The sequence below is a fragment of the Emys orbicularis genome, chromosome 1 (genome assembly GCF_028017835.1).
Source record: "Emys orbicularis isolate rEmyOrb1 chromosome 1, rEmyOrb1.hap1, whole genome shotgun sequence".
In the NCBI taxonomy this organism is placed as follows: Eukaryota; Metazoa; Chordata; order Testudines; family Emydidae; genus Emys; species Emys orbicularis.
The window spans coordinates 368,868,796-368,892,548 of record NC_088683.1 but is presented as its reverse complement, the minus strand read 5'-3'; the positions used below and the strand labels follow the sequence as shown (position 1 = coordinate 368,892,548).

At 52.7% G+C, this 23,753-nt stretch overlaps 2 protein-coding genes and 1 pseudogene across 2 annotated transcripts; all 3 read left to right on the top strand.

Annotated features, from left to right (window-relative positions):
* Positions 1–49: 49 nt before the first annotated feature.
* On the top strand, positions 50–7,160 carry LOC135891193 (olfactory receptor 51I1-like). Its single transcript, XM_065418686.1, has 2 exons — positions 50–66; positions 6,239–7,160. Exons 1-2 carry the CDS (start codon positions 50–52, stop codon positions 7,158–7,160), a joined length of 939 nt encoding a protein of 312 aa, XP_065274758.1.
* On the top strand, positions 660–2,326 carry LOC135895247 (ubiquilin-1-like; annotated as a pseudogene).
* An 8,954-nt stretch (positions 7,161–16,114) lies between the features above and the next one.
* Positions 16,115–17,059, top strand: LOC135895459 (olfactory receptor 51I1-like). The gene has a single exon (XM_065423571.1). The coding sequence runs from the start codon at positions 16,115–16,117 to the stop codon at positions 17,057–17,059; it is 945 nt and encodes a 314-aa protein (XP_065279643.1).
* Positions 17,060–23,753: the final 6,694 nt, after the last annotated feature.

The following is a 23,753-nucleotide window of genomic DNA, read 5'->3' as shown; positions in this document are numbered from 1 at the left end:
TAACGGGGGTCCCTGCCGCGGAGGGGTGTCGTCAGTCTGAGATGGGATCATGACATCCTCAGGAAGGTGAGTCCCCAGCATGGGATTGTTCCCCTTTGCTACAGGGATAGCTCAGTGGTTTGAACATTGGCCTGCTAAACCCAGGGTTGTGAGTTCAATCCTTCAGGGGGTCATTTAGGGATCTAGGGCAAAAATCTGTCAGGGACAGTACTTGGTCCTGCTGTGAAGGCAGGGGACCGGACTCGATGACCTTTCAAGGTCCCTTCCAGCTCTATGAGATAGGTACATTTCTCCATATTAGATGGTTCTTTCCCCAAGATTTGCCTTCTCCTTAACTGCCCGGGGGCATTTGCTTCCCAGCTCGCATTACCTGTTCATGGTAGCGACATTGGGGATGGTCCTGGTGCCCCACCCGGGGAGTACTTGCTGCATGGGGAATAAGGCAGGGGTCCATGTGGTTTCTTGCTCACAGTGACATCAGCAGGGATGTCACAGTCCACCCGGGCAAGCCAGGAGGCGGGGAAGCTGTGAGCAGAGGAGCAGCATGGGGATGTGCACCAGCTGGCAGGAGTGCTCTGGATTTGGTCTCTAGACATTCCCAGCCCCTCTCAGTGTCTGGTCTCTCTGCTTTTCGGGAAGGGACCAGCATCATGTTAGCCATGGCTGGAAAGGGACAGGGCTCTGGCGGCACCCCTGCAGAGCCCCAGATCATCAAAGTGACGGTGAAGACCCTCAAGGAAAGGGAGGAGTTTGCAGTGTGGGAGAACAGCACCATCGCCGACTTTCGGGGCGAAATCGCCAAGCGCTTCCGTGCTCCCACCAACCTGCTCCTCTTGATCTTTGTTGGGAAGATTGTGAACGACCGAGATACTCTCAGCCAGGCCGGGATCCATGACGGATTCACCATCCACCTCGTCATCAGGCCACAAACGAGCGCAGAGGACCAGGAAACTCAGCAAACGAATGCCAGCACGCATGCTGCCACCCTTCCAGCACCACCCAACGGCACGTCCCTGGGCAGAGGCCCTCCTGGATCAGCTGGTCTGGAAGATCTGAGCATGCTAGGTGGGAATGCACCCAGCATTTTAGGTTTCCTAAATGAGCTCCAGCAGCTGCTGGTGATCAACCCCGAAATGATCCTACAGATTCTGGAAAATCCCTTTGTCCAGAGCATGCTGTCAAACGCCGACCTGATAACACGGTTCTTAAGGGAACACCCCCTGTTCCAGCAGTTTGTGCAGCAAAATCCAGAGGACAGCCACATCTGGAACAACCCAGCCCTCCTGCGAGAAATGATTGAGTTCGTTAGGAACCCAGCGATGATGCAGGAAATACTGAGAAACAGGAGCCAGACTCTGCTGCTGGGTGGAGACAAAGTCTTGTGGCAAATGCTCTCTGATACACAGAAACCAACGCTGAATGGACCACAGGCGCAGTGTGGGAGTGACACACCCCGGAACAAGCCGCCCCCAGCGGGGGTGAGGCAATTGTCCCACACAGAAAACAGAGACCCTTTGCCAAACCCTTGGGGCTCTCAGTTTGGTCCACAGAGTTGCATCCCCCATCGCAACCATGGCACTGACGGTGGGGGTATTCATGTCAGCAACAGCCCAAACTGCAGCATGGGGCAGAGCCCCTGGGTGCCGCCTGGGGGACCTGGAGTCGCAGCTGGGATGTGTAACCCACCGGAAGTGCAGAACGCCTTGCAAGGGATACCCAGGAATGCCCTGCCTTTCCAGAGCGTCCTGTCTGTCTCCTACATGAGGAATATAATGCAGACCCTGAGCCAGAACCCCAGTCTTATCATGCGCTTCATGCTGAGTAACTCCTGGTTCGTTGGTATCCCGCATCCCCAACAAGAAGTAGCGCGGGAGCTCCAAGCCTTCCTCCAGCTCCTGCACAACCCAGACATGCTGTTAGTGATGGCAAACCCGAGAGCCACCAAGGCTCTGTTGCAGATTCAGAAGGGTTTCCAGACCGTGGGGATGGAAGTGCTAAGGTTCGCCTGAGGCAGGGCTCCTGGCTCGGGGGCAGGAGGAAGCCCTGCCAATGGTGGAGAAGTAACTGGGACTGGTTCTGAGCCACGCGAGAATGCAAGCCCAGCACCAAGGTCAGCCGAGTCGGGGTGCCAGCCATGTAACATTGAGCAAATCGCACAGGGTCCTGGTCAAGCAAGCCCCCGCTTCCACAAACTCCAGAAGCCCAATTCCAGCAGCAGGTGGAGCAGCTCTAAATAATGGGTTTCCTGAAGCATGAAGCCAATGTAGAAGCTCTGAGAGATGCTGGAGGAGATGTCAACACTGCGATTGACAAACTTCTGGGGTAGTGGGATCTCCCAGGGGTCTGTTTTGGGACCACTACTGTTCAACAGATTCATAAGTGATCTGGAAAAAAGGGGAAAACAGTGATATGGCAAAGTTTGCAGATGATACAAAATTACTCAAGATAGATAAGTCCAAAGCTGACTGTGAAGGGTTACAAAGGGATTTCTCAAAACTGGGTGACTGGGCAACACAATGGCAGATGAAATTCAGTGTTGATAAATGCAAAGAAATGCACATCGGAAAACATAATCTCAACTATACATATAAAACGATGGAGTCTAAATTAGCTGTGACCACTCAAGAAAGAGAGCTTAGAGTCAGTATGGATAGTTCTCTGAAAACATCCACTCAATGTGCAGCAGCAGTCAAAAAAGTGAACAGAATGTTGGGAACCATTAGGAAAGGGATAAATATCAGACAGAAAATATCATATTACCTTCATATAAATCATGGCATACTCACACCTTGAATACTGCGTGCAGTTCTGGTTGCCACATCTCAAAAAAGATATATTAGAATTGGGAAAAGTACAGAGAAGGGCAACAAAAATGATTAGGGGTATGGAACAGCTTCCATATGAGGAGAGACTAAAAAGACTGGTACTTTTCAGCCTGAGAAAGAGACAAGTAAGGGGGGGATATGATAGAGGTCTATAAAATCATGACTGGTGTGGGGAAAGTAAATATGGAAGTGTTATTTACTCCTTCTCATAACACACAGCCCAGGGTCACCCAATTCAATTAATAGGCAGCAGATTTTTAAAAAAGCATAAGGAAGTACTTCTTCACACAATGTACAACCTGTGGAACTCATTGCCAGGGGATGTTGTGAAGGCCAACACTATAACAGGGTTCAAAAAGCACTAGATACGTTCATGGAGGATAGGTCCATCAATGGCTATTAGCCAGGATGGGCAGGGATGTAAAACCATGCTCTGAGTGTCCCAAGCCCCTGCTCGCCAGAAGCTGGAAGTAGACGACAGGAGATGGATCAATTGATCATTGCCCTGTTCTGTTCATTCCCTGTGAAGCACCTGGCCACTGTTACAAGTCAGGATACTGGGCTAGATGGAATTGGTGTGACTCAGTGTGGCCGTTCTTATTTTTTATCCGAGGGGCAACCGTGTTACTCTGTATCCACAAAAACAACGAGGAGTCCGGTGGCACCTTAAAGACTAACAACTCTAAATCTGTTAAATCCGTTAGTCTTGAAGGTGCCACCGAACTCCTCGTGATTCTTATTTTCTGCTGTTCTCATGTAGGATAAAGGATACAAGCAGCAAAAGTCACAGAGCTCTTGCTACTGGATATGGCTTCTTTGCCTGATTAGCCCATGTTCAAACATCAGCCTGCGCTTGAGTTCCCAGTGGACTGTGTGACCCCCAAGGAGCTGCTGCAAGGATACAGGATAAATACTCTCCCGTGCCTGGCAGTCTGTGGCAGATACTCCAGGCAGGCTGGGTCCAGAGGCTTTTTTCTTCGATGGTGAAGATTTTCGTCACGTCCACCCTGGTGAGTCAGCTGCAGTTGAGAGAAGGGGGTTGGTTACCTGACACCCTCTATTTGGAGTTTTACGGGGAGATATTAGTCCAATAAAGCTTAAAAAAAGTTTATAATCAGGACACTTTTAAAATTCATTTCACCATTTCGCAGGAGACAATGTAGGTGCCTAACTCTCATCTCTGCTTTTGAAATTCTGCCCCTTCCTTGTTAGTCGGCTCTGGACGATTTTCCTCCTGGACGGATGGGATGAAACGCAACGCGGTGAGCAAAGCCCCTCGTGGCGCTGAGACAGAGAAGCAGGCAGCGGGGGAAGGGGCAGGTGGATGGTTTTAGAGAAGTTTAAGTCCTGAGGTCTCCTCAGCTCTGCGTGAGAGTTCATTGCCCCAGGGCTCTGGCCAATGGTCCTCTGCCTCCTGGGGGGCCGTGCGTGAGCTGGGGGGCTCTGGGGTGCACCGGGACACTGCAGGAATGTCAAATCTCATCAAGCTCTTCTCACTGTTCCCTGGCTAAACCCCAGCCCGGCACCTCTGCCTTCTGGCCGGACTTGGTTTCTTCAAAACTTAACGAGAACATTTCAGCATATTTCATGCACCGACACACACGCACACACACACGCATACATACACTCACACACAGACACAGACAGACACTCACACAGAATCTCTCTCTCTCTTTCTCTCTCTCTCTCTCACACACACACAGAAAGACACATATACACTCACCACAGAGACAGACAGACTCACACACAGAAACATTCACACAAACACACAGACAGACAGACAAACACACGGACATGCACACACACACACACACACATACACTCACACAAAATCTCTCTCTCTCACACACACACAGACACACAGAAAGACACACATAAACTCACCACAGAGACAGACAGACACACTCAGACACATTCACACAAACACACACACACACACAAACGGACACACAGACACACACAATCTCTCTGTCTCTCATTCTCTCTCTCTCTCTCTCTCACACACACACACACACACAGAAAGACACATATACACTCACCTCAGAGACAGACAGACACACATAGAGGCACACACAGACACATTCACACAAACACACACATGCACACAGACAGATATATACACGGACACACACCCTCACATGGACACACACACACACACACACACACACACAGAGACAGACATGCACACACACAATCTCACACCCAGACACACACACATACGGTTGCAGGTTGGTTTGTATTCGGCACAGCTCAGCCCTGCCCCTGCCGCCCGCCCCTCACTCCAGCTGGATGGAAGCTAGCACGGGCGGGTCCATGAGCAGGGGAATCACCCCCCTGGCCTGCAGCACCGACATAGCCTTAGGCACAAATCCTGCCCAGATGTATGGGCTGTCCAGCCCTACTGAGCTCCACAGCACTGCACAGCCGGTGTGTAGGGGAGCACAGGGGCCAGCCTGCAACCTGTGTGTTCTCATGGCTGGGGCCTGTCCCTTTCATCCTTTGTAAAGTGCTGATGTGCACCTGGGGCTGCGGAATCACATTAACATTCATGAGCAATAATCAATCTGTCCTTTCCCCGCCTTCAAAGAGTCTAAGAGGGCTGGCGATTGTACGGCGTAATGCAGAGCACAGTTAAACGCAGGTCCCAATTCTGCTTTTAGCAGCATCCCTGTCCGAGGCGGGAAGACCCAGCGCCCGGCTGGGAGGCCGGGCTCAGACGCACGGAGGGGTCGTGACCTTGCCACACTTCGCACTGGGCCAGAGTCAGAGCCGGCGTGCAGGTTTCCAGCCTTCCCGCTGCTGTCTGGGCGAGGGCGGCATGAGAGGGACGGGGGGTGGAGAGGAGCTATTCACAGGCTGGCCCAGCTTCATAGGTTTAAGGCCAGAAGGGACCACTCCGATCAGCTGCAGCGCACAGGCCAGCGACCTGCCCTGAATTCATTCCTGTGTGAACTAGAGCAGTCTCCGTTGCCAGGGATGGAGAATTCACAGCTGCCCTTGCGAAGGGTTAATTTCCCTTGCTGTTAACAATGTGCCCCTTCCTGCTCCTCTGAATGTGACCAATTCATCAACCTCCTTCCTGAGGAACGTTCTTGAACTGTGGACAGCAGAACTGTGGGAGCAGAATCTCTTGGTTCCCTTTAAACGAGCTAGGGCTGGAAATGAATTCTTGGACCCTGGCTCTTCAGGCTGGATTCAGAACAACTCCTCCTTGATTTCCCTGGGGAGAGCAGCCCCAGGCTTGCAGGAGAGGGCCCTTGTACACTGGGATTCTGCAAGTCAATGCTGAACTGCAGGTCCCTTCCCGGTCACCTGGCCTCGGGGTAACTCTCAGGTTCATTTTGCATTTACACAGGGGGTTGGAGCTGACCGGGACAGCGACTGCTCATCATGGTGGATTTCAATAGCACCAGCTTCCATCCTGCCACCTTCCAACTGACCGGGTTCCCAGGGCAGGAAGCTGCTCACCACTGGATCTCGATCCCTTTCTGTGTGGTCTACATCACCGCCATTGTAGGGAATTGCACTGTTCTCTGCATTATCTGGGCAGACCGGCGTCTCCACCAGCCCATGTATTTGTTCCTGTGCATGCTGTCAGTCAACGACCTCGGTATGTCTCTGTCGACGCTGCCCACCGTGCTCGGCATCTTCTGCTTCGATGTCATAGATGTCGCGTTCGACGCCTGCCTGGCCCAGATGTTTTTCATTCACTCCTTTTCCTTCATGGAGTCGGGGATTTTACTGGCCATGTCGTTCGATCGCTTTGTCGCCATCTGCGACCCGCTGCGCTACGCGGCCATCTTGACCAACCCCAGGATCGTGAGAATCGGGCTGGCCGTTGTGATTAAAAGTACCACCATGCTCCTCCCTTTCCCCTTTCTGATTAAACGGCTGCCAATCTGTAAAAGCAATGTCCTCTCCCACCCTTACTGCTTGCACTCAGACATGATGAGACTGGCGTGTGCAGACACAACCGTCAATAACATCTACGGATTGTTTGCCACCCTGGTCACTTACGGCTTAGACTCAGTGTTCATCATCCTATCGTACGTTAAGATTCTAAGGACTGTTTTTAATATTGCATCCCATGGACAGCGTCTCACGGCCCTAAACACCTGCGTCTCACACATCTGCGCCGTCTTACTCTTTTATGTCCCAATAATTGCTGTCGCTGTTATGCACAGATTCGGGAAAAATGCCCCTCGTCTTGTGCAAATTCTTCTGTCCTATGCCTGCCTCTTTGTCCCCCCTGTGTTAAACCCAATTGTTTACAGCGTGAAGACAAAGGAGATTCGCAAGGGGATCTCCCGAATATTCTCCAGAGACTTACTCTGAACTGGGAGTTGTGTCAGATATGGTTTTGTTGGACGAATTTTGAATGGCCAGTTGGCTGAACGTCGTATCTTCTCAGAGGACATTCAAACCTCTCCAATGATAAAATACTAGAACCATTCAAACTGTGTATAGGCAGTTGGCTGCAAAAGATTCTGTTATCTCCTCTTATGTCTTTAAATTACAGTCTCAGATGTTAAAGGCAATCAAAGTCAATCAGTCTTTTGAGGCAGGGACTGTGGCTTCCAGTGAGTGTGAGCAGTGCCCGGCACCTCAATACAAAATGTAAATAGGGAGAAGGAAAGACCCCGCTCAAATCGATAACTTAATTCAAGCCAGTTCTGCAGCAGGGGCGTCTGTCTGTCCTGTTTGCAATGGGGGCCAGCACTATCTCAAAACTGTAGATTAACAAAAGCTGTAACTGGGTGGAGACCGCACACTTTTTTGCATCTGCAAATTGAGCAACTTGCACACACCAGGGGCTCCAGGCGTCCTTCTGTTGCACCCCACAAGCTCACTATGTGTCACCCCCTCTTTAAAGGAATTCATGCAAATCCCCCTCCCCATTCCTCCCCCCTGCATTCTCAGTTTTCTTCTCTCTGTCTGTCAGAGAAGTCTTCCAAAGGGGCGACATTTGAAACTGCTTTGGATGGCCAGAGCAGAGACATGGGGGGGGGGGGGCAGTTGTTATGCTGGGAGGTGTGTATTGCTCCCATCAACCACTGCTTTGATCTAGAGCCAATTCCTGAGGTGGCTGAAGCTGCTGGTTCTGCTAACCAGATGCCAAGGACTCCTCCTTGTGTTCCCCTTTTCTCCTTTTCTGTTTTGCTGATTGCCACCAACATCCACAGGGTTGCACCCGCTGATGGCTAGAACATTCCCTGAAATTTTGTAATTGATCGGCTGCAGCATTCAAACATCATCGCGTTACAGACAGACAAACTGGTGGGAGGGATAGCTCAGTGGTTTGAGCATTGGCCTACTAAACCCAGGATTGTGAGTTCAATCCTTGAGGAGGCCATTTAGGGATCTGGGGCAAAAATCTGTCTGGGGATTGGTCCTGCTTTAAGCAGGGGGTTGGACTAGATGACCTCCTGAGGTCCCTTCTTTCACCGAGTGGGGGGGACACAAGGCCCTGCACCCCCGGCCTCCTGTGATTCACCATGACTCTCAGACAGCCAGTAAAGCAGAAGGTTTATTTAGACGACAGGAACACAGTCCAAGACAGAGCTTGCAGGTACAGACAACAGGACCCCCCCAAATTAGGTCCATCTTGGGGCCCCAGGGGCACCACAGCCCCATTGGGGGGGTCAGAGCCCCATCTGGGCTCCCCTCCATTACCCCAGCCAGCTCCTGAAACCCCCACTCCCTTCAGCACCTCTCACCCAGCCTCCCCCGGCTCCTCCCCCAGCCTTTGTCCAGTTTCCTGGGGAGAGGTGTCACCTGGCCCCAGCCCCCTCCTGGGTTCTCAAGTTACATGCTGAGGTATCTTCCCTCAAGGCCAGTCTCCCATCCCCCAATGCAGACCATCCCAGCCAACCTCCCCACTCAGCATTCAAAGACCACATTAAGAACAGTCCCAGTTCGTCACATCTCTCCCCCCTTCGAGACCGAACTGAGCGGGGTCACTTCAGCCAGTGACCGGGGAAGTTCGAACCTACCCACGTTCCCATGGATGCCCCCGCATCCCTCCCATTCCTTGGTGAGAATTACACCAGGCCCTTCCAGTTTCACGCCCCCCCTTAGGTCGGATATGCTCGATGACACTCTGTCATAACTATAAAGGGAAGGGTAACAGCTCTCCTGTGTACAGTACTATAAAATCCCTCCTGGCCAGAGACTCCAAAATCCTTTTACCTGTAAAGGGTTAAGAAGCTCGGGTAACCTGGCTGACACCTGACCCAAAGGACCAATAAGGGGACAAGATACTTTCAAATCTTGGGGGGGGGGGGAAGCCTTTTGTGTGTGCTCTTTGTTTAAGGGGTTGTTCGCTCTTGGGACTGAGAGGGACCAGACATCAATCCAGGTTCTCCCCATCTTTCTAAACAAGTCTCTCATATTTCAAACTTGTAAGTAAAAAGCCAGGCAAGGCGTCTTAGTTTTACTTTGTTTTCTCAACTTTTAAATGTACCTTTTACTAGAGTGTTTATCTTTGTTTGCTGTACTTTGAACCTAAGACAGAGGGTGGTCCTCTGAGCTCTTTAAGTTTGATTACCCTGTAAAGTTATTTTCCATACTGATTTTACAGAGATGATTTTTACCTTTTTCTTTAATTAAAAGCCTTCTTTTTAAGAACCTGATTGATTTCTCCTTGTTTTTAGATCCAAGGAGTTTGGATCTGTATTCACCAGGGAATTGGTAAAAAGTTTCTCAAAGCTTCCCAGGGAAGGGAATGGTGGCAGCGGACCAGAACTAAGCTGGTAATTAAGCTTAGAAGTCCTCATGCAGGCCCCCACACTTGTACCCTAAAGTTCAAAGTGGGGATACAGCCTTGACACACTCGTAGTTCACCTGTGGGAAGGCTTATGCGGCCCGTGCCCTTTTCCCACCCCAATATCCCTGGGGTTCAAACTGGGCTGGGGTCTTCTCCCAGCGTTCCTGTCTGGAGGGCTGTGATTCGGGCTCTCTTGGTTCAGAGCCCCCCTTTTGACCTTGGCCACCCCCTGGAAAGGTTCCTCTATGATGGGCAAGGGTCCTAAAGCCGTTTTCCCCTTGTCCCGGCCTTCCTCCCCCTCTGGCAGGGGTCACAGGATCGGCAGTACTGTTGGACAGTAACAAAGACCCCAGGCCAGTAGAAGTCCCGTAGCAGCCTCTGCTGGGTACGCCAGGTTCCCTGGTGCCCTGAGAGGGGAATGTCATGGGCCCGGTACAGCAGCTGATGGCGATACTTCTGGGGTACCACCAGCTGCCTCCTGATCCCCCCTGACTCCATTTTCCCTGGGGGAGCCCATTCTCGGTACAGGAACCCCTTCTCCCACAGGAACTTTTTCCGGCAACCTCTCCGCATGGTCTGTACCGCACTGAGGTCGGCCAGGTCCCTTATCTTCCTCAAGGAGGGATCTTTCTGCAACTCGGCCTGGAACTCAGCAGCTGGGACAGGGATGGGCACCTGCTCTCTCTCACCGGCTGGGTCTGAAGCCGCAGACTCCCTGGGCGTTCCCTCCCCACCAGGTTAGGATCCTGCGCCTCGGGCAAGGCACCCTCCCCGTTGTCAGGGCGCAGTGCCCCTCGCCGGCTCTGGCTACAGGTCACGACCAGGGCACCCTGGGAGTTGCTTGGCCAGTCCTCCAGGCCCCCCCCCCATTAACACCTCAGTGGGCAAATGGTGGTGCACCCCCACTTCCTTGGGGCCCTCCTTGGCCCCCCACTTCAGGTGTACCCTTGCCACGGGCACCTTGAATGGGGTCCTGCCCACCCCCTTCAGGGTTAGATAGGTGTTGGGCATCACCTGATCTGGAGCTACCACCTCGGGCCGGGCCAGCGTCACCTCAGCGCCCGTGTCCGAGTGTCCATTGACCTTCCTTCCATCCACCTCCAGGGGAACAAGGCACTCACTCTGCAGGGACCGCCCCGCGTCCATCCTGTAAACGGAGAACCTTGAGTCCAGAGCATCCAGCCCCCAAGAGGAGCTGGCCTGGGGGACTCCTCCCTCCTGAGCCGTTGGGAAGCTGTCAGCCCCCCTTGCCTGGGTCGTCTGCCCCTCGTCCGGCTGGGTCTTTACCAAGTTGACTCTCTGTGGGTTCGGTCTACTCAGTCTGTCCCTGAGCTTGGGGCACTGGGTCCGTATGTGGCCTCTTTGGCCACAGTAATAGCAGCCCATGTGCCTGTGGGTCCCCTCGAGCCGGTAGGTTGGTCCTGACGCTGGGTGTTCCCCTTGGGAGGGGGTTCTCCATGTTTCCCCTTTGGGAGGTCCCAGGGTCACTCTCTTCCTGCTTCGTGGCGGGCCTGTTCCTTTGGGATTCTTCCCTGTTATCCCCTGCCCGACTGTCCACAAACTCATCGGCAAGCTGGCCTGCAGGCTGTGGGTTCTCTGGCTTCTGGTCCATCAACCATCGCCTCAGGTCGGATGGGCACTGCTCATACAGGTGCTCCAGTATGAATAGGTCAAGCAGGTCTTCTTTAGTTTGGGCCTCAGCTGTCCATTTGCGGGCACACCCCTGCGCCCTGTTGGCCAGTTGTAGGTATGTGACCTCATGGGTTTTACGCTGACTCCAGAACCTTTTCCAGTACATCTCAGGGGTCAGCCCAAACTCACGGAGCAGGGCCTTTTTGAACAGTTCGTAGTCCCCTGTCTCCGCCCTTTCAGTCGGCTGTACACCTCCCTGGCTGTGGAGTCCAGTGAGGGGATGAGAAACTGGAGCCTGTCTGCAGGGTCAACCTGGAGCAGCTCGCAGGTATTCTCAAAGGCTGTTAGGAAGGTATCCATGTCCTCCCCCTCCTTATGCTGGGCCAGGAAGCACTTATCAAAGCTCTTTGCAGTCTTGGGTCCCCACTCACTCCCTGCAGCTGGGGCCCCACTGCTCCTCAGCCTGGCCAGCTCCAGCTCAGGCTGACGCTGGTCCCGCTCATGCTGACGCTGCTTTTCCTGCTCTTCCCGCTCCTGCTTCAGTTTTTGCTTCCTTAACTCAAGCTCTTCCCGTCTCATCTCCCATTCCTATTCCAGCCGCCTCCGCTCCAAGGATGGGGAGCTCCACCGGGACGATCCCCTGCTGGCCGCCGGGGTCAGGGTGCCCTCGGTATTCGCTGGGCTTCCCCCAACCCCTCCCCTAGGCATAGGTAGGCAGGGTCTCGGGATGTCCTCGGCAGCAGTCTGACCCCTCCCAGCCAGGACAGGCCCCGGGGTCCACATTGCGTCCGCCAGGCGGCTTCTCTCAGGGACAGGGCTCGGTTCATCCAAGCGATCCTTCTCCTCCAGCTGGGCAATGAGCTGTTCTTTGATGGACCTCCCAATGTGCAGCCCCCTCTGCCTGCACAGCTCCACCAGTCGCTCTTAAGGCGTTTAGCATACATCTTCCTGCTGGCCACTCACCGGCCTGTGCTCTCCGCTTTCCACCGTTCCCGGGGGACCCCTAGTGTGCCAGCCCTTCTTCAGGTCACCATCTCTCTGCCAGGGTCGAGCTGCAGACTCCTCCGCCCCGGGACCGCTCGCTGCGATCCCCCAGGGGACCCTGTTACTGCAACAGTCCTTCTCTCTGGTCACACACTCCCAGGGATTAATCGCCCCCTGAAACCGTCTCTCTCTGACTCTTCAACCCACCTGATCCCCGTCAATCCCCCTTCGTTTTACTGCTCCCCAGTCACTTACTGCAGGAAGCGCTGTCCACGGGGTGCAGTAGATCCCACCACTGCCACCAGTTGTCATGGAGTGGGGGGGGACACAAGGCCCTGCACCCCCGGCTTCCTGCGATTCACCATGACTCTCAGCCAGCTGGTAAAGCAGAAGGTTTATTTAGACGACGGGAACACAGTCCAAGACAGGTCTTGCAGGTACAGACAACAAGACCCCCCCAAATTAGGTCCATCTTGGGGCCCCAGGGGCACCACAGCCCCATTGGGGGATCAGAGCCCCATCTGGGCTCCCCTCCATTACCCCAGCCAGCTCCTGAAACCCCCACTCCCTCCAGCGCCTCTCACCCAGCCTCCCCCGGCTCCTCCCCCAGCCTTTGTCCAGTTTCCTGGGGAGAGGTGTCACCTGGCCCCAGCCCCCTTCTGGGTTCTCATGTTACATGCTCAGGTATCTTCCCTCAAGGCCAGTCTCCCATCCCCCAATGCAGACCATCCCAGCCAACCTCCCCACTCAGCATTCAAAGACCACATTAAGAACAGTCCCAGTTCATCACACCTTCCAAACCTGATATTCTATGATTCTAAATAAACAGAGATGTGCCATTGGGTTGCAGTGCGATCACACTTTGCTTAGCTATATACATTCAAGAACAGATAAACAGCTTTGAGGAATAAGAAGATGGACAGAAATACTTTGCAATACAATGGGCCCATGACATAAATTGTATTCGTTGTCCCTACTCTACACGGTGTCCATGTCTGTTCCTTCAGTGTCCCAAGCCCCTGCTTGCCAGAAGCTGGGAGTGGACGACAGGAGGTGGATCAATTGATCATTGCCCTGTTCTGTTCATTCCCTGTGAAGCACCTGGGCCCTGGCTACTGTTACAAGTCAGGATACTGGGCTAGATGGAATTGGTCTGACGCAGTGTGGCCGTTCTTATCTTCTATCCGAGAGGCAGCCGTGTTACTCTGTGTCCACAAAAACAACGAGGAGTCCGGTGGCACCTTAAAGACTAACAGATTTGAATCTGTTAAATCCGTTAGTCTTGAAGGTGCCACCGGACTCCTCGTGATTCTTATTTTCTGCTGTTCTCATGTAGGATAAAGGATACAAGCAGCAAAAGTCACAGAGCTCTTGCTACTGGATATGGCTTCTTTGCCTGATTAGCCCATGTTCAAACATCAGCCTGCGCTTGAGTTCCCAGTGGACTGTGTGACCCCCAAGGAGCTGCTGCAAGGATACAGGATAAATACTCTCCCGTGCCTGGCAGTCTGTGGCGGATACTCCAGGCAGGCTGGGTCCAGAGGCTTTTTTCCTCGATGGTGAAGATTTTTGTCATGTCCACCCTGGTGAGTCAGCTGCAGTTGAGAGAAGGGGGTTGGTTACCTGACACCCTCTATTTGGAGTTTTATGGGGAAATATGAGTCCAATAAAGCTTTAAAAAAGTTTATAATCAGGACACTTTTAAAATTGATTTCACCATTTCGCAGGAGATAACGTAGGTGCCTAACTCTCATCTCTGCTTTTGAAATTCTGCCCCTTCCTTGTTAGTCAGCTCTGGACGATTTTCCTCCTGGACGGATGGGATGAAACGCAGCGCGGTGAGCACAGCGCAGCGGGGGAAGGGGCAGGTGGATGGTTTTAGAGGAGTTTAAGGCCTGAGGTCTCCTCAGCTCTGCGTGGGAGTTCATAGCCCCAGGGCTCTAGCATCAGAGGAGGGATTTGCCCCATTGCCTCTGGCCAATGGTCCTCTGCCTCCTGGGGGGCCGTACGTGAGTGGGGTGCACCGGGACACTGCAGGAACGTCAAATCTCATCAAGCTCTTCTCACTGTTCCCTGGTTAAACCCCAGCCCGGCACCTCTGCCTTCTGGCCGGACTTGGTTTCTTCAAACCTTAACGAGAACATTTCAGTATATTTCACACAGAGACACACACACACGCATAGATACACTCACACACAGAGACAGACAGACACTCACAGAGACGCATACACTCGCACACAGACATACTCACACACAATCTCTCTCTCTCTCTTTCACATACACACACACAGAAAGACACACATACACTCACCACAGAGACAGACACACGGACACAGATACACACAGACACATTCACACAAACACACAGAGACAGACACTCACATAGACACGCACACACAATCTCTCTCTCTCTCTCTCTCTCACACACACACACACACACACACACACATAAACACAGAAAGACACACATACACTCACCACAGAGACAGAAAGACACACACACAGACACATTCACACAAACACACACACAGAAAGAGACAGACAGACAGACACACACACATACACTCACCCGCAGACACACACACACACAATCTCTCTCTCATACACACACACAGAAAGACACACATACACTCACCAGAGACAGACAGACACACAGACACACACACTCACATTGACACACACACACACACACTCACACAGACATGCACACACACAATCTCACACCCAGACACACACACACGGTTGCAGGTCGGTTTATCCTCCGCACAGCTCAGCCCTGCCTGTGCCGCCTGCCCCACACTCCAGCTGGATGGAAGCTAGCATGGGCGGGTTCATGAGCAGGGGAATCACCTCCCTGGCCTGCAGCACAGACGTAGCCTTAAGCACAAATCCTGCCCAGATTTATGGGCTGTCCAGCCCTACTGAGCTCCACCGCACTGCACAGCCGGTGTGTAGGGGAGCACAGGGGCCAGCCTGCAACCTGTGTGTTCTCATGGCTGGGGCCTGTCCCTTTCATCCTTTGTAAAGTGCTGATGTGCACCTGGGGCTGCGGAATCACATTAACATTCATGAGCAATAATCAATCTGTCCTTTCCCCGCCTTCAAAGAGTCTAAGAGGGCTGGCGATCGTAGGGCGTAATGCAGAGCACAGTTAAACACAGGTCCCGATTCTGCTTTTAGCGGCATCCCTGTCCGAGGCGGGAAGTCCCAGCGCCCGGCTGGGAGGCCGGGCTCAGACGCACGGAGGGGTCGTGGGCTTGCCACACTTCGCACTGGGCCAGAGTCAGAGCCGGCGTGCAGGTTTCCAGCCTTCCCGCTGCTGTCTGGGCGAGGGCGGCATGAGAGGGACGGGGGGTGGAGAGGAGCTATTCACAGGCTGGCCCAGCTTCATAGGTTTAAGGCCAGAAGGGACCACTCCGATCACCTGCAGCGCACAGACTAGCGACCTGCCCTGAATTCATTCCTTTGTGAACTAGAACAGTCTCCGTTGCCAGTGATGGGGAATTCACAGCTGCCCTTGCGAAGGGTTAATTTCCCTTGCTGTTAACAATGTGCCCCTTCCTGCTCCTCTGAATGTGACCAATTCATCAACCTCCTTCCTGAGAAAGGTTCTTGAACTGTGGACGGCGGAACTGTGGGAGCAGAATCTCTTGGTTCCCTTTGAACGAGCTAGGGCTGGAAATGAATTCTTGGACTCTGGCTCTTCAGGCTGGATTCAGAACAACTCCTTGATTTCCCTGGGGAGAGCAGCCCCAGGCTTGCAGGAGAGGGCCCTTGTACACTGGGATTCTGCAAGTCAATGCTGAACTGCAGGTCCCTTCCCGGTCACCTGGCCTCGGGGTAACTCTCAGGTTCATTTTGCATTTACACAGGGGGTTGGAGCTGACTGGGACAGCGACTGCTCATCATGGCGGATTTCAATAGCACCAGCTTCCATCCTGCCACCTTCCAACTGACCGGGTTCCCAGGGCAGGAAGCTGCTCACCACTGGATCTCGATCCCTTTCTGTGTGGTCTACATCACCGCCATTGTAGGGAATTGCACTGTTCTCTGCATTATCTGGGCAGACCGGCATCTCCACCAGCCCATGTATTTGTTCCTGTGCATGCTGTCAGTCAACGACCTCGGTATGTCTCTGTCAACCCTGCCCACCGTGCTCGGCATCTTCTGCTTCGATGTCGCAGACGTCGCGTTTGATGCCTGCCTGGCCCAGATGTTTTTCATTCACTCCTTTTCCTTCATGGAGTCGGGGATTTTACTGGCCATGTCGTTCGATCGCTTTGTCGCCATCTGCGACCCACTGCGCTACGCGGCCATCTTGACCAACCCCAGGATCGTGAGAATCGGGCTGGCCGTTGTGATTAAAAGTACCAGCATGCTCCTCCCTTTCCCCTTTCTGATTAAACGGCTGCCAATCTGCAAACGCAATGTCCTCTCCCACGCCTACTGCTTGCACCCAGACATGATGAGACTGGCGTGTGCAGACACAACCATCAATAACATCTACGGATTATTTGCCATCCTCGTCACTTACGGCTTAGACTCAGTGTTCATCATCCTATCGTACGTTAAGATTCTAAGGACTGTTTTTAATATTGCATCCTATGAACAGCGCCTCACGGCCCTAAACACCTGTGTCTCGCACATCTGTGCCGTCTTACTCTTTTATGTCCCAATAATTGCTGTCTCTGTTATGCACAGGTTTGGGGGAAATGCCCCTCGTCTTGTGCATATTGTTCTGTCCTATGCCTACCTCTTTGTCCCCCCTGTGTTAAACCCAATTGTTTACAGCGTGAAGACAAAGGAGATTCGCAAGGGGATCTCCCGAATATTCTCCAGAGACTTACTCTGAACTGGGAGTTGTGTCAGATATGGTTTTGTTGGACGAATTTTGAATGGCCAGTTGGCTGAATGTCGTATCTTCTCAGAGGACATTCAAACCTCTCCAATGATAAAATACTAGAACCATTCAAACTGTGTATAGGCAGTTGGCTGCAAAATATTCTGTTATCTCCTCTTATGTCTTTAAATTACAGTCTCAGATGTTAAAGGCAATCAAAGTCAATCAGTCTTTTGAGGCAGGGACTGTGGCTTCCAGTGGGTGTGAGCAGTGCCCGGCACCTCAATACAAAATGTAAATAGGGAGAAGGAAAGACCCCGCTCAAATCGATAACTTAATTCAAGCCAGTTCTGCAGCAGGGGCGTCTGTCTGGCCTGTTTGCGATGTGGGCCAGCACTATCTCAAAGCAGTAGATTAACAAAAGCTGTAACTGGGTGGAGACCGCACACTTTTTTGCATCTGCAAATTGAGCAACTTGCACACACCAGGGGCTCCAGGCGTCCTTCTGTTGCACCCCACAAGCTCACTATGTGTCACCCCCTCTTTAAAGGAATTCATGCAAATCCCCCTCCCCATTCCTCCCCCCTGCATTCTCAGTTCTCTTCTCTCTGTCTGTCAGAGAAGTCTTCCAAAGGGGCGACATTTGAAACTGCTTTGGATGGCCAGAGCAGAGACATGGGGGGGGGGGGGGCAGTTGTTATGCTGGGAGGTGTGTATTGCTCCCATCAACCACTGCTTTGATCTAGAGCCAATTCCTGAGGTGGCTGAAGCTGCTGGTTCTGCTAACCAGATGCCAAGGACTCCTCCTTGTGTTCCCCTTTTCTCCTTTTCTGTTTTGCTGATTGCCACCAACATCCACAGGGTTGCACCCGCTGATGGCTAGAACATTCCCTGAAATTTTGTAATTGATCGGCTGCAGCATTCAAACGTCATCGCATTATAGACAGACAAATAAACAGAGACGTGCCATTGCTTTGCATGTGCGACCGCACTTTGCTTGGCTATGTATATTCAAGAACAGATAAACAGCTTTGAGGAATAAGAAGATGGACAGAAATACTTTGCAATACAATGGGCCCATGACATAAATTGTATTCGTTGTCCCTACTCTACACGGTGTCCATGTCTGTTCCTTCAGTGTCCCTAGCCTCTGTTGGCCACAAGCTGGGAATGGATGACAGGCGATGGATCACTTAGTGATTCCCTGTTCTGTTCATTCCCTCCGGGGCACCTGGCACTGGCCACTGTTGGCAGACAGCAGACTGGGCTAGATGGAATTGGTCTGACTCAGTCTGGCTGTTCTTATGTAGGCACTGTGAAAGTTGCCATTGCTGGGACTGAGGAACTGACAAGAGCAGTGGGAAGGGGAGGACCGTGCTGCGCAGTGGTGATGCAGTTGGCATCGGAAAGGCTATTCACTAGAGCGGGTGGCACATTGCTCATGGAACCGTTTCCTGTCTGAAAATGCCATTTCCAGAACCAAAACGGTCCACAGGACTGTGTCCATTGTGATGACATTTCCAACGGAGACGTGTCAAAATGAATCATTTCGACTTCCTTGTTTCATTTGATGTCAACCTTTTTTGTTTAAATGAGGTAAAAACATTCCAGGTTGACTTTATTTTTTTTCATTTCATTTGGACTGTTCTATTAAATGAATATATCATATGATTTAGTCATTTCAATACTTTACATTATAGGAATGAGACAATCGGATATTTCTGAATCACAGATTTACAGCATGTCCATTCAGTGAAAAATTCCCGTGCCCGTCTTACAGAAACAGCGCTCGGTAGTAACTAGTTATTGTTGGGGGCCAGCGATGGAGCTTTTACGCTTCCTAAACATCCCCGGTGCAGCTCATTCGCTTTATCGTGTGCTTAGAGTTCAATTGTTACTCCCATAAATTCTCACGAGGGATTTTTTTGTACATACGTTATCAATAATTTAAAGAGGGAAGAAAGGTAATCATGTCCCCTATAAACATCCAGGTATGACACCACAGAGGGATGTGGCAGACACATCCAGCTATGACATCACAGAGGGGCATAAATATCCCGCTATGACATCACAGAGGGGCCAGGCAGGGCCCATACGGTTTTTGGGAAGCCATGCGATGCCAAAGACCTTCCTGGATGAAGAAGCAGCAGTGGGGATGGGGACAGCCAAATCCTGGGCCATCAGTAGAGGCTGCAGACCATATACCCCTGCCCATGGGCAGAGCCCTGACTCCACCTCTCCCAGGCACAGAGAGATGATGTCAGGGCAGCCCTGTGATGGGCTGAGGACAGAGTCTTCCACTGGGGCTGAACAGCATGGAAAAATTCATCCCCAAAGTGACAGACAGCTGGGACTGGAGTGGCCAGAGAAACTCCCCATCCCCTGGGGATGTGGGGGCTGGTTGTGGAATGAAAGGACATATCCAACCCGTCCACGCCCTCTCAGCTGTCCCCACAGCACAGAACTACTCTGGGTTCTTGTGGGGGGCATTTTTACAGACCCTCCTTTTCCCCCATGTCTGCCCCACAGGGGGGTCTGCAGTCCCAACAGCTCAGCATCCTCCACTGGCCTGCAAAGAGAAAGCGGAGCGACTGGCGTCCCCGGAGACTGGCTTCTGGGGGCGAAGGGTTCACCTGCAGCAGCAGCACCGCAGGGCCCCACAGGAGGGCGTACGCTGGGGGGACAGCGCGCGGGGTCTGGAGATGTGTTCACAGGCGGGGTTCCAGCCCTGGGGTCAGCGCCCTCCTCGGCAGGCTGGGGCACGCCTGACATTTTAACATTTCCAAGCCCCAACGAAGAACCACACAGAGGGAAAATCAGAAGGATGTGGAAAAATTGGAAAGAGTCCAGCGGAGGGCAACAAAAATGATTAGGGGGCTGGAGCACATGACTTATGAGGAGAGGCTGAGGGAATTGGGATTGTTCAGTCTGCAGAAGAGAAGAATGAGGGGGGATTTGATAGCTGCTTTCAACTACCTGAAAGGGGGTTCCAAAGAGGATGGATCTAGACTGTTCTCAGTGGTACCAGACGACAGAACAAGGAGCAATGGTCTCAAGTTGCAGTGGGGGAGGTCTAGGTTGGATATTAGGAAAAACTTTTTCACTAGGAGGGTGGTGAAGCACCGGAATGGGTTCCCTAGGGAGGTGGTGGAATCTCCTTCCTTAGAGGTTTTTAAGGTCAGGCTTGACAAAGCCCTGGCTGGGATGATTTAGTTGGGAATTGGTCCTGCTTTGAGCAGGGGGTTGGACTAGATGACCTCCTGAGGTCCCTTCCAACCCTGATCTTCTATGATTCTATGAGAGGCCTCTGTGCAGCCCCTTAGCGACCAAGCCTTGACCCAGCGCAGTGCGGGATTAGACACGAGGCATAGCCACAGCGGGCGGAGAGAGCATCATGATTGTCTGAGTCGGGTCACTACCCCAGAGTGCAGCGTGGCCTAGGGGACAGCACACTGGACTGGGCTTCAGGAGACCTGGATACTAGTCCCAACTCTGCCACAGGCTGTATGTATGACCTTGGGTGAGTCACTTCACCCTCCCAGGCCTCAGTTTCCCCATCTATAAAATGGGGATATGAGTCTCCTCTCCCAGTCCAGCCACCAACCCCAGCCCTCTGAGGAACATCACTGCATCCAACTCTTAACCCCTCTCTGCCTCCATGTCGCCGTCCTCTGCCATCCGCCCAGCTCTTCCCCATCGGCCTCCTTCCTGCTCCAGCTCCCGGCTCGCTCCCTCCCTTCGCAATGCCCCGCACTCATCCTCGGTCACGTCAGCATCCATGTCAGTGACCCATCCCACCTCTTAGCTGCCCAGTTTTACCCCCTCCTCCTTCATTTGACGGGCATCCCTGGCTTCACGCTCCCATTCGTCAGGAGGGCCGCTCGCCCCGCCCTGCTCTGTCTGATCGGGAGGGCAGAAAGGAATGGGCCTGAGGTCAGGAAAGGGGACCACAGAGGAGTGGGAGGTTGTGGCAGGGATGCATGTGGACGGTGGAGAGGCTGGGGATGGAGGGAGGCCAGGCCTAATTCCAACTCTCCCCTGTGAGCCGTGTGCAAAATACAATCGCTGGCACGGCTAAATCCAGCACCTTCCCCCGACTGCCGGCCCCACGTCTAACTAGCCCCGAAGGGAGCCAGAGAGTTAGTCCCTCCTGAATCCTCAGCGCTAGCAGCCGGGCTGGGGAGTCTGCCTGCCAGTGCTCTGGCAAGCTGCAAACACTGAATGAAGAAATGGATTGTGACCCGCTGTGGGGCTCGGGCTAATGAGAGAGAAATATTCCCCCGCCCGGGTTTATTAATGCAAAGGGGACGTTTCCCCTGTTCAGGCAAGGGCCTCCTCCACTTCTGATGGCGTCCAATTTGAGCAAGTTCCATACTTCATCAGGTTCGACCAGTGGACCGGGGCTCTCAGGTGGAACAGAGAAACCTCTTCCTAGCGGCCTGGCTGGTGGGTCTGGCTCATGTGCTCAGGGTCGAAAAGCTCACCAGATTTGTGATAGCGAAGGGATTTCCCACTGGTCAGACTGGCAGGGACCGTGGGGTTTTTTTGCCTTCTTCTGCAGCCTGGGATGTGGGTCACCTGCTGGGATCACCGGGGCATGTCTCACCTGATCAATCCCCTGCCACTGCAGGGGCCTCAGGCATTGGGGTCCCCTCAGTCTCTCCTGTTCTCTGCCTGCCGGCTGAAATGCTTTGCTCTAACTAAAGTTTTGGGGTTCAGTAGAGTGGTACCTGAGTGAGGTTCTCTGGCCTGTGCCATGCAGAAGGTCAAGTCTACATCTCTGAAACTATAAACATCCTGAGGAACTTACATTTATTTCCTCGACTTAATATCCGCTGTCTCGGGGTTAGGAAAACCCATCCCATCCCCAAAGAGCACCCCCCCCATTCGGATTCGCATTGACCTGCTGTCAGTATAAGCTATGCCCGAGCAAGGACTGCAGAATCCAGACCCAAGCGAATCGCTGATAAGGTCAGAACATTCTTGGAATGGCTTCTTGCCATGTGTAGCAGAGAGAGAACTCCTGGGTCGCTGGAGCGGCTCGCTGAGATTTACTGCCCAGCCTAGACTCGTGTTTGAAAAGTTATTAACATTTTAACTAGCAGCGTCAGCCTGGGTCATCGGGAGCTGCCTGGCTAATTTCAGCTGGGCTGTGTGGGGAAGCAGGAGGACCCAGCCTGCAGGGAGACATGTCGAGGTGGATGAGAGCCCATGGAAGTGCTGATATATTAGATCAATTAGCCAGACAGTTGCCTTCAGTTGCGGGTCAGTGGGTGTACCCGAGAGCAGCAGTCGGTCCACGGCCCACAGAAAAGGTGCTGGGTTTGACTGTGAACAGACCTAATGACACAGCCGCTGTTCACTGATGGATCAAGGCCTGCAAGAGGGCGAATCCTCAAGCTGTGCCATTGGCCCTAATTCTGCAGCCAGTCGTGCACACGGCTCACTTGACACACGCGCGTTACCAGGCTTCAGGCTTGACTGACTCTTCCCTCGGGCACTTTGGCGTTGGCCCAATAACAGGGAATTACGGATTCCAGCAGCACGGGGCGGGGCGGGGAACACATGGGTCAGCTTCATTTTTGGTTAACAGTCTCCTTGGTGACTGAAATGCAGCAAGAGGGACATTACAAACCCGCAGTGCTGCCTTGCCTCCAGGGTGTGTCACATAAGGGGCACCAAATTCCTCAGCCTTCCAGAGGGGCTTTGCTCTGCAGACAGGCCCCTCTGGGAGGCGGAGGGAAGGGTAAATGGCTGGAGCTCTAACCATCAACTCCTCTCATGGTTAGGAACCATCCTCTAATTTCAAGCCTAAACTTGTTGATGGCCAGTTTGTATCCATTTGTTCTTGTGTCCACATTGGCACTTAACTTAAATAACTCCTCTCCCTCCCTGGTATTTATCCCTCTGATGTATTTTTAGAGAGCAATCGTACAACCTTTTGAATGTTGCATGCCAGCAATCTGGTTCCATTTTGGTGTAAGTGGAGCTCATCCCTCCTGTCTAGACCACTCCTTCTCCAAAAGGTTCCCCAGTTCCTAATAACCCTGAATCGCTCCTCCCCGCACCAGCGTCTCATCCACACATTGAGACCTCTGCCTGTCTGACTGGCCCTGCGCGTGGAACTGGGAGCATTTCAGAGAATGCTGCCACGGAGGTCCTGGACTTCAATCTCTTACCTAGCAGGCTACGTTTGCCCTCCAGGACCTCTCTTCTACCTATCCCTATGTGCCCGGTACCTACATATACCACGACCACCGGCTCCTCCCCAGCACTACCTGTAAGGTTATCTAGATGTCTCGTGAGATCCACTACCTTTGCACCCAGCAGGCAATTCACCGTATGGTTTTCCCAGCCATCACAAACCCAACTATCTATATTTCTAATAATGAAATCCCCCATTACTATTGCTTGTCTCGTCCTAATAACGGGGGTCCCTGCCGCGTAGGGGTGTCGTCAGTCTGAGATGGGACCGTGACATCCTCAGGAAGGTGAGTCCCCAGCATGGGATTGTTGCCCTTTGCTACAGGGATAGCTCAGTGGTTTGAACATTGGCCTGCTAAACCCAGGGTTGTGAGTTCAATCCTTCAGGGGGTCATTTAGGGATCTAGGGCAAAAATCTGTCAGGGACAGTACTTGGTCCTGCTGTGAAGGCAGGGGACTGGACTCGATGACCTTTCAAGGTCCCTTCCAGCTCTATGAGATA